The sequence below is a fragment of the Gopherus evgoodei genome, chromosome 23, assembly GCF_007399415.2.
Source record: "Gopherus evgoodei ecotype Sinaloan lineage chromosome 23, rGopEvg1_v1.p, whole genome shotgun sequence".
NCBI lineage: Eukaryota > Metazoa > Chordata > Testudines > Testudinidae > Gopherus > Gopherus evgoodei.
The window spans coordinates 2,398,228-2,409,074 of record NC_044344.1 but is presented as its reverse complement, the minus strand read 5'-3'; the positions used below and the strand labels follow the sequence as shown (position 1 = coordinate 2,409,074).

The following is a 10,847-nucleotide window of genomic DNA, read 5'->3' as shown; positions in this document are numbered from 1 at the left end:
GGAAGTTGTCACAGTGCTCCATGCCTTTGCCACCTGCAGATTAGAATTACTGCCATACTACACTTGAACACCATTCTGAAACTAACATTGATGCAAAATGCTTTGGTTGGTTTACTTATCAGTGCTAATTAGAGGGGATATGTTACATCAACACTGCAGAGGTTGAACTGGCTTCCTGGTCACTTCCCAACACAATTCAAAGTGCTGATAATAACCTTTAAATCCCTGCATACTTTGGGACCCAAGAGCTTTCCTTTCTCCCCATATCCTACTGCAATGTTGAGATCTGCCTCTGTGGTTTTATTCAGAGTCCTTATTAGAGGTAAACATCAATGCTGGTAGCAGAATGTTTTAAACAGAGATGCCTCAACTATTGAATTCACTTCCTACTTTGCTCTAACAAACTGCAAATGTATGCATTTTAAGGGCACATCTAAATCTGTGTGTTTGCTTGAGATTTTGTCTGAATGGGTAAGATGGGTGTTTTTTTATTTAGGGCTATGTGTGAGGTTGAGTTAATAGGTTTTGGCTGACATTGGTCAACTCATCATAAGGTTTTTAATAAAATTATTATTATTGTTCTTGTTATTTATCTAGCAATTACATTGCACTAGAAACCAGAGGCCTGAAGGCACCTTGGCAGACACAGAGGTGACCTGTGGCATGAAGGTGGCACGCGAGCTGATTTTCAGTGGCACTCACACTACCCGGGACCTGGCCACCGCTCTGGGGAGCTCTGCATTTTTATTTAATTTTAAATGAAGCTTCTTAAACATTTTAAAAACCTTATTTACTTGACATACAACAATAATTAAGTTATATATTATAGACTTATAGAAAAAGACCTTCTAAAAATGTTAAATGTATTACTGGCATGCGAAACCTTAATTCAGAGTGAATAAATGAAGACTCGGCACAGCACTTCTGAAGGGTTGCCCACCTCTGTTGTAGAACAACCAAGTAAGTATCAGTGCCAACTCAGCAAGCATGCAGTATGGCAAATGATGAACCAGTTTTGTGCTCCTGTCTGGGAAGCCGGAAAGCTTTGCAGTCAGGCATTGGAGACTACTACCATTCACTCTAAATGACTTTGGGCCTGATACTGCAAGATATTAGCACTGTCTCTAGTGTGCTGAGTCTGCTTAATTCCTGTTGAACTCAATGGAAGTTGAGGGTGCTCATATCTTGCAGAAGATGCTCAGTATGTTGTAGGATAGGATCAGGCCTTTTACAATGGCACAGTTATGTTGTTGTCAGTATTCAGAGACTGAAGGTTTGTTGCTATTGGATGCGGATTGGATATGCATTTGCCACTTAACGGGGTATGGAGTAGAGGTTTATTTTTAGTTTGAGAATAAATGTGTTTGAACATACAGTGCATGAAAAGATTTTACATAACTTTCCATCTTGAGGGATCCTATATGTTTCTATTTGATCTCACTCCATTGACATACTTTTGACATACTTTATTCTCCACCCATGAACACCGGTTCCCACTCACCATGTTTTTACCAAGAGTACTTTAATAGTCCTTTTCAGTTGGCCACAGCCATTGCTATTCATAATAATATCTATTCAGTATATCACAATACGCAGACAGAAGTAAAGCTTGCATAAATCAGATGATTTTATTAGACAGTAGAAACAGCAAAGATAGTAGTAAAAGAGAACTGGAAATGTAAGAACAGCTAACCCAGTTCATAAATGTATCACTAATAAATGGCCCTATTCTACCTTGACCACTGTGTGGTCTAGAATTTCTTAGAAGTGAATATCTCAAAGCACTACTGTCTGTCTGTAATGGCACCCTTTGGTTCCTGCTTGTCTAGTGTTTTTATTCTTCGAGAGTAAGATAGTCCGAATCTCTTCAGTAGTTCTTTCCATCAGCCACCTTGTCTCTTTTGCTGCTGCTTTGAGAGCCTGCAATAAATAAGGAGGTAAAGAACAATGATTACACAGGTGAAAACAGCTTCAGCAGGTGGAGAGAAAAGTTTAGCTCCAACCTCCACTCTCAATCCTCCCTCTCAGAACTTTTCTTTGTAATATCATTGAATTTGAAGCATGTGTCACTTCCATAGTATTTTGCAAGATACTGTGGACCCAAGAACATTCACAGCAAATTCTCCTTAAATGTGTGCATAATAATTCTGAACGGGTCAGTCTTGAATTTCTTCATAGTCCTCACCCATAGGAATAACTATGTGCTTCGCTGTGTATACAGGCATTTATTGTGCTTAGATACTTCCCCCCCACATACACCTTTAGTATCTTGCTGTGACTATATAAAGATCCCTAGCAAGGAGCTGTAATCTGTTAAAAATTTCTAACTAGACTGAATGGCATTCATTGTTTGAATTCTATCAGTCACAGGGAGTAATGTAGGGTTGCCAACGTTCTGATTTCCCTTTCCCTTCCCCCTGCCCTGCCCCTTCCCTGAGACCCCACCCCTGTTCCGTCCTGCTCTCAACTCACTCCAATGCCCGTCCCTCCGTCACTCACTCTCCCCCCACCTTCACTTACTTGCTCATTTTCACCAGGCTGGGGCAGGGGGTTAGGGTGCAGGAGGGGGTGAGAGCTCTAGCTGGGGTTGCAGGCTCTGGGGTGGGGCTGGGAATGAGGGATTTGGGGTATAGGAGGGGCTCCAGACTGGGGTGTGGGGGTTGGAGTGCAGGGGGTTGAGGGCTCTGACTAGGGGTGCGGGCTCCAGAGTGGGGCCAGAAATGAGGGGTTCAGGGTGCAGGAGGGAGATTCAGGCTAGGGAGTGGGTTGGAGTGTGGGGCTCCACCTGGAGGTGCGGGCACTGGGGTGGGGCTGGGGATGAGGGTGGGGAAGGGGCATGGCAGGGGGCAGGGCAAGGTTGTTCGGTTTTGTGCAATTAGAAAGTTGGCAACCCTAGAGAGGGTGTCGGGTGAAGGCTTTAGGAGGGAATTTGGATGTAGGAGGGGACTCAAGGCTGGGGCGGGAGGTTGGGGTGTGGGAGGGGGTTCATGCTCCAGGCAGCACTTACCTCAGGCGGCTCCCTGAAGCGGCCAGCAGGTGCCTGTGGCCCCTATGTACAGGGGTGGCCAGGGAGGCTTCACGCGCAGCCCTTGCCTGCAGGCGCTGCCCCTGCAGCTCCCATTGGCCACGGTTCCAGGCCAGTGGAAGCTGCGGAGCCGGCTCTAGGGGCAGGGGCAGCATGCAGAGCTTCCTTGGCTGCTCCTGCGCCTAGGAGCCGCAGGGACAGTGGCGGATGATTCTGGGAGCCATGCGGAGCCAGGGCAGGCAGGGAGCCTGCCTTAGCCCCACTACACCTTTAACAGCCCAGTCAGCAGTACTGACTGGAGCCGCCAAAGTCCCTTTTTGACCAGGCGCTCCAGTTGAAGACTGGACCTGTGACATAGGCACCAAGATGGATACCACTCATCAATAGAGTCTTCTTTTTATAAAATAAAAAATACTCTGCCTTTTAAAGGTTCCCATAAAGAGAAATAATCCTTACCAGCAGTTCCATAAAGGGTCCAAAACATCCTGTGGCACAAAGAGAAAATAATTATAGCAAAGAACAATCACAGATATCAAGTGTTGGATGAGAGGCAGATATGAAAAAGTCAAATCTCTCTATCAGGCACCCTTTTCAGCATCAGGAAAGAGAGTTTATCTCCTTGCTGGCTCCTGTACTGACTCTTCTGCTCCTTAGCTCAGGGAAGAGGAAACCATAGAAAATATGTCAGAAAAGGACAGAAGTGGCAAAGAGGATTCTGGAACTAAGGAATAAATTAAATACGAGAAATTTAAGAATCTGTCCAACCCCAAATGGTTTTTCATGTTCCAGAATATGAGGAATGTTTTCCCTTTGGTGCCACACATGAACTGAGAGAAGGCTATGGCATCATATCTGGGGTAAAGTTATACTGCTGTTTGAAATTAGCTAGATAACTGGGTCTGCATTCAAATCCCTCCTTAAGATTCCCTTCCACCATGATGCCTAAAAGAAAAGAACCAGCTGTGAATATTTGGAGATAATCTATTTAATTTATAAAACAACACTAACAACATTGTGTTATTAAGACATTGTGTAACTATGGTGAAGGCATTACTGGAAACAAATAATAAATTAACTAGAAATAATTAATTAATAAAAATAATAAATAATTAATGTAGATATATATATAATGCAAACTAATAATTCCCATCTGCACAACATTGGTAGGATCATTGACATTTGCAGATTTGTCATGTATCCTGGAAATGTTGTCCACTGGACATTTTAGAGTCTGCGAGTGTATTTTAAACTGAACATACTGTGGTGCAGAGTTACCACAGATGTATCATGATAGTGTAATAACCCTCAAATGTCTTTTGCAGTGAGTATAGTTACGTACTAGGAGTCATGGCCTTCCAGCAGCTGGCGGTAAGTGGCAATCTCCTGCTCCAGACGGGTTTTGATGTCCATGAGTATCTTGTAGTCACTATTCTGCCGCTCCATATCAGCTCGAAGGTCGGTCAGCTGTGCCTCAATGTTTCCAATCAGGTGCTGGATCTGTGCCAGCTGGGCACCATAGCGATTCTCAGTGTCTGCCAAGGTGCCTTCCAAGGCAGCTTTCTGAGAATAGAGAAGTTGGAAGAAAAAAAATTCAAAGGCTGTCACCAAATACAGGATTGGTCTTTAGAAAGGAAACACCTTTGATTAGAGGTCACTTATCACTATATCTCTCCTAGCAGGGATTTATAAATTGCAAACCTTGGGAGAAATTGCCACATACCATGCTAAGCTGGGACTGAAGCTCTATCTCCAGGCTTTGGAGGGTGCGTCTCAGATCTGTGATTTCAGTCTTGCTGGTCTGCAGCTGTTCCGTATTGATGGCTACTTCTTGGTTCAGCTCTTCAATCTGAAGCAGGGAAAACATTTGAAAACTGGAGCAGTTTTCTGAAGATCATGAAAGGCTGTAGGAGCCCTTTTCTTACAAGAGGTTTGAAATTTTTTTCTTCTGTCTTGTATTGTTTTATTTTTTTTTACCTTGCTATTGAACCAAGTTTCAGCATCCTTCCTGTTCTTCTCAGCCATGACTTCATACTGGTCTCTCATGTCAGCCAGGACCTTGGTCAGATCAATACCTGGAGCAGAGTCAACCTCAACACTGACTTGGCCACCTGTTTGCCCACCCAGGGCTTTCATTTCCTATAGTAACATTGCAGAGAAAGACACAAGAAGGCACAAGCATTACTGAAAGACACTACTAATCTCTCTTGAATTCAGCCACTCTCCTCAAGGGCTAACCTCTGATTGACCATTCTCAAATATTTGCAGGTGGGAGGTTTTATTTACCCAATCTATAAAGAAGCTTTTTATATTCTATTAGAAAGCCCAACATAACTGAGAAATTTCAGATTCCCTCCTACATATCAGTCATCTTTTTCCTACTGCTATTTTCAAATATATACTTTGGGTTCTTTACCTCCTCATGGTTCTTCTTTAGGTAAGCCAGCTCCTCCTTCAGACTTTCTATCTGCATCTCCAGGTCAGTTCTGGCCAGGGTCAGCTCATCCAGGACTCTTCGCAGGCCACTGATGTCAGCCTCAACACTCATGCGCAGCGCCTGCTCTGTTTCATACCTTCAAAAAAGCAGACAAAAACAGAACAACACCAAGAGTTATTAAAATCTAGAACAAGGGGCAAATAGTATTTATTACCATTTGTGTTTGACTTTGACTTAAGTTTTCTTCATCATATAACAAAGCCCTATATTTGTAATAATGAATCTATCCCAAATCTTTGCACATAGGTTTATATGAGCAGTATAACTTACGTGACATGTACAGCACTGCTCTAATTTAATGTATGGAATTTAATGATACACCTCTACCTCAATATAACACTGTCCTAGGGAGCCAAAAACTCTTACCGCTTTATAGGTGAAACCATGTTATATTGAACTTGCTTTGATCCGCCGGAGTGCGCAGCCCTGCAACCCCCCAGAGCGCAGTTTTGCCACTTTATATCCGAATTCGTGTTATATCGTGTTGCGTTATATCAAGGTAGCGGTGTATTACTTTAATAGAGCAAGACATTGTGCCAGAAGGTGTTGTGTGATCTCCCCTCTACACTCTATACAGGTACCTTGTAGGATGCTATACTACAGTGTTTCTAATCCTTATAAAGCTCCTTAGATGGCTCTGCAGAGTCATTTTCAGCATCCTCATTATTGTAGCTATTATTAACTTTGTTGAATTGTGTCATGATTTTATAGACTGGTGTTTGCTAACATATAGGAGGAGGCCCACCCAACCCATTAAGGTTGGTTGATTGAGCCAGGTACATTGTGAAACCCATATTATATATTGGCGATATCCATTTTTAGACCATATTTTTATTGTCTAGTTTTAATGCATGGGCTTTAGTGACAATCCTTTTGCTTTTCCAAATAATAATAACATGAATATCTGCCTGCCTTTCAGTTAAGGTTGCCAACTTTCTAATCACACACCACCAAAAACCCCTGCCCCGCTCCTTCTCTGAGGCCCCACCCCCACTCGCTCCATCCCCCTTCCCCTCCATCACTCGCTCTCCCCCACCCTCACTCACTTTTTCTGGGCTGGGGCAGGGGGTTGGGGTGCAGGAGGGAGGTGACAGCTCCAGCTGGGGGTCTGGGCTCTGGGTGGGGCCAGGGATTTGGGGTTTGGGAAAGGGCTCTGGGCAGGGGTTGGGGTGCAGGGAGGTAGGCTCTGGGCTGGGGGTGCAGGCTCTGAGTGGGGCCAGAAATTAGGGGTTCAGGGTGTGGAAGAGGGCTCTGGGCTAGGGCAGGGGATGAAGGGTTTGGGGTGCAGGAGGGGGCTGGGGCAGGGTGTTCGGGGGGGTGCAGGCTCCAGGAGGGAGTTTGGGTGTTGGAGGGGACTCCGGGCTGGGGCAGGGGGGTTGAGGTGCAGGCTCCTGGTGGCACTTACCACAGCTCCCAGGAATCAGCTGCCAGGTCCCTGCAGCCTCTAGATGCATGGGTGGCCAGGGAGACTCTGCTCGCTGCCCTCATGCCCACAGGCGCCACCCCCGCAGCTCCCATTGGTTATGGTTCCTGGCCAATGGGAACTGCGGAGCCAGCCCTCAGGGTGAGTGCAGTGCTCGGTGCCTTCCTGGCCATCCATGAGCCATGGGGCTGCAGGGACCTGGTGGCTGCTTCCGGGAGACATGGGGAGCTATGGCTGGCAGGGAGTCTGCTTTAGCCCTGGGCCCCCAATGCACCACTGACTGGACTTTTAATGACCCAGTTGTGGTGCTGACTGGAGCCACCAGGGTCCCTTTTTAACTGGGCGTTCCAGTCCAAAACTGGACGCCTGGCAACCCGACTTTCAGTATGTATCTCCTTGCCTTAGAGGAATTTACTCACTTGGTTTTGAAGTCATCAGCAGCCAGCCTGGCATTATCAATCTGCAGAACAATCTTGGAGTTGTCAATGGTGGCAGCAAGAATCTGGAAAAAGCCAAGTGGCACAGCGTGAGTCACGGTCTAGGCTGAAATGACCATATGCCTCCATTCATGCCTCCATTCCACTCCAAAGTAGGCCTGTCTCTCTTTGATCAAGGGCAGTAGGGTCTTCGGTTAACATACTGGACAAAATTAATCTCTGATGTAACTCCACTCAAGACTGTGAAGCTACACCAGGAATAGATTTGCCCCTTTCTTTGTGTGATCTGCCATTATGGATCTACCCATCAGTTTCTGAGATGTAGCATGTAGATCAAGAAATGGCTCCTCCTCTGGGCAGGCTCACTGAATTCCACTGACATGGTCAGAGTTAACCCTACCCCCAGATTAAAGAGCCACAAGGAGACAGAGGTGCTGAGCAAAGGAAGTCTGCTGAGTCTTCCCAGCCAGAAATTCTGCTCAGGAGGCTTTTATCTGTGTTAGCCTGACCTAAGATTTGAGGGTTCATATTACTTTTATATAAATAAAAACAAATTATGCCTTTGTATATAACTCTATAATGGAACACAATATCATAATAATAATAATATATGAAAATTCTATATCACATTTCTATAGAATTTGAATGTATTGTATCTCCTAGCCTAATCATACAGCAGGTTCCCCGGCTCCAGAATGCTGAGTGAGTCCTGTAACACACCATGAAGAGAGAGTTCTGTTTACTTAAAACTTTTTCCCTGTGTACCTTACCTGACAAATGTACTTTTTTGGGCCACCTTATGTGGAGTTGGGAAGGAATTTTCCCCCAGGTCAGATTGGTGGGGACCTTGGCAGGGTTTCACCTTTCTCTGCGGTGTGTGGACGCAAGTCACTTGCCAGAATTATCTGGATATATGTCACTTTATCATTTCCCTTCCATTGCAGGGCCTTGGGCTTTGGCATCTCCAGTTCTGTGCCTGTGGCACATAATAGTCTGTTCTTTTGTGGGCTGTAATACTTTGCTCTAATTTCGATGGTTGAGTTTAGTGTGTGGATTTTGGGTGGTGGTGGTGGCCTGTGGTTTATGGAAGATCATACTAGTTGATCTGGTAGTCTCTTGTGGCCTTACATTCTATGACTATCAGAAATCAATAGGTCACCTGGAAAGCAGCAGAAGCTGTTGACTCTCATGAGTGGGGAATAAAGAGCAAGAGCCCAGGAGATTTCAAATGAGAGAATCTAATTCCAGCTCTTCTTTTTCGGAGGTTCACTTCCCAGATCAGTACAGTGTGAGTGAGGTAAGCCCAAGGGAAAGGAAACTATGTGGGTGGGGTCATGAACTCCACACTAAGCTCTGAAAAATAAACTTTAGGTTTTCTTATGAGACTGAGTGTGTACATAGTTCAATCAGCAATCGTGTATGTCTTCTAAGGCGTGTACCACACTTAAACAAACTGTCGTTGTGCATTAATGGATTTGCTGAGGCAGAATAAATCTTGTATTGTATGCACTTAATTTAGTTAATGTCGGGTTTTTCTTTTTTCATTAAGTAACATATTTGAACACTTCTTCAAAGTTCAAGCTCAGGAGGTGAAATAAAAAGGGTTAAAAAAATCTCGGTTTCATGTGTTAAAATTCTGAAGTGCTCCAGTTCACATTTGCAAACCCCTGTATTTGGTCAGTTCTTATTTTAACCGTAAATATCAACTCAGAGATAGTTATCTTTTCTGATAACTGTTAAAGCAGTGCACATACTGGCTGTCCAGAGTCTTCAACAAAAGTGTATGATTGGCCAGTGACTGCAGAGATAGACAGATACCTACAGTAGTTCGACAAGATTTAAATTGAAGGATGACTTTTTTTTTTTGGTATGCCAAATTCATTCCAAAAACAAATTGATACGACCTCGTTAACTTCAGTAGGAATTACGTTCACTTACACCAAGGCTAAATTTGGTACAATAATTGTGCAGAATTAATTGAGAAAAACGTAAGGACTTTACTAGTGTTTTCAGGGGCATTGAGCAAATGTATTTGTGGATTTGTGGGAGTTAGTGGAGCCCTCAAATCATTTCACCATTGACTATTAAAGGTGTCACTTGTGCACATTTTATTAGTTAACAATTTTAATAGCAGATACATTTCATACTGGGCATTGTCATTGTCCATCCCTTCTGATTCATTACGTACTCACATCACCCTTCTGTTCTCCCATAATCCACCATTCCTTTTGGCTGATTTTCTATTGAGGCTTTTCTTTTAATTTCTTACTAAATTTCAGAAATGTAATTGAGGCTGAATTTGTCTTTCATTGTTACTGGAAACTACATAGTAAAACATTTATCATTATTTACAGATAATAATGTTTTTCTTTCATCTGCTAATAATAGTCACATGATATATATGCTGTTTTAACAAATATTTGGGTCTATCCTTAGATGCTTTTTAATAAACTTTAACACCTACCTTGTCTCGAAGATCGTCAATAGTCTTGTAATATAGGCTATAGTCACGGGCTGGTCCTGGTCCTTGTTTCTGGTACCAGTCTCGGATTTTTACTTCTAGATCAGAATTTGTCTCTTCCAGAGTACGTACTTTTTCCAGGTAGGTCGCCAGGCGGTCATTCAGGTTCTGCATAGTTGTCTTTTCATTTCCAGAAAGGAGGCCATCACCACCACCAAAGCCGCCACCAAAGCCACCGTACAAACCACCACCATATCCACCACCAAGGCCACCTCCTACCCCAGAAGAGACAAACCGAGCCGTAGAGACAGAAATACCCCTGCCACCAGATCCTCCATGGATACTTGGAGCCCTGAAGGAACCTACAGCCTGACCAAGTGAGGAACCACTAATATTACCTAACCCAGAAGAAGTTATTTGCTTCAAGCTGTAAGTGGACATGGTGAGTAGATAGCAAGGATCCAACTCTAAGCACAGTTCACACAGTTTGTGCTCTTGAAGCAGGAGTGAAAGATTCTTTCTCTGACCTGGTGTCTTTTATGCCTTTATGCCTGTGACAATGGGAGTTGTCCATAGAACATGATATGTAAACCCTGTGGAATTCACCAGCTGTAAGCCTTTTGCCAACACTGAAATTCTTCTTATTGGTCAGTCGATATGAAGTGGGCTGTGTTTCTTTGCCAAGTAGTTTCAGACATACCAGATTTCTTTTTTTTCTCCCTTCTCTTCCTCTTCAGACAAAAGGTGTGATTCACAGTATGTGGCTCTCTGCTCAAAGAAATATTTGTGACTCTAGAATGCTAGTTTACTTATACTGAAACAAAAGACCCTTTAGCACACTCCCCTTCTGCACTGTTCAGTGCCTCTATTGTGAAAACTGTCCTTAGGTAATTTCAGAAGAAGGATTATAATACATAGTAATGCTGTTAGTGGCTGCTAGGCTGTTAATAGAGCCTTGTATAGACGGAGCCCAGATGACAAACAGCACTGTGAGAAGAGAGCTTTGG

The 10,847-nt window shown here is 43.9% G+C and overlaps 1 protein-coding gene across 1 annotated transcript; it reads right to left on the bottom strand.

Moving 5' to 3' along the window:
• Window positions 1-1,603: 1,603 nt before the first annotated feature.
• On the bottom strand, window positions 1,604-10,419 carry LOC115638875 (keratin, type I cytoskeletal 19-like). The gene is made up of 8 exons (XM_030540897.1): window positions 9,844-10,419; window positions 7,362-7,444; window positions 5,439-5,595; window positions 5,000-5,161; window positions 4,746-4,871; window positions 4,365-4,585; window positions 3,482-3,510; window positions 1,604-1,920 (listed from the first exon to the last, which is right to left on the bottom strand). Coding segments are annotated over exons 1-7 (1,188 nt in total). The 5' UTR covers window positions 10,282-10,419; the 3' UTR covers window positions 1,604-1,920; window positions 3,482-3,509.
• Between the last annotated feature and the right edge of the window lie 428 nt (window positions 10,420-10,847).

Bases quoted from the DNA above. Each gene is read 5' to 3' on its own strand.
- LOC115638875 (XM_030540897.1), bottom strand. From the start codon at position 10,281: ATGTCCACTTACAGCTTGAAGCAAATAACTTCTTCTGGGTTAGGTAAT. The intron at 5,162-5,438 runs GTAAAGAACCCA...ATGTTACTATAG, and splicing joins TAAAGAAGAACCATGAGGAG to GAAATGAAAGCCCTGGGTGG. The intron at 4,586-4,745 runs GTATGTGGCAAT...CTCTATTCTCAG, and splicing joins TTCAGTCCCAGCTTAGCATG to AAAGCTGCCTTGGAAGGCAC.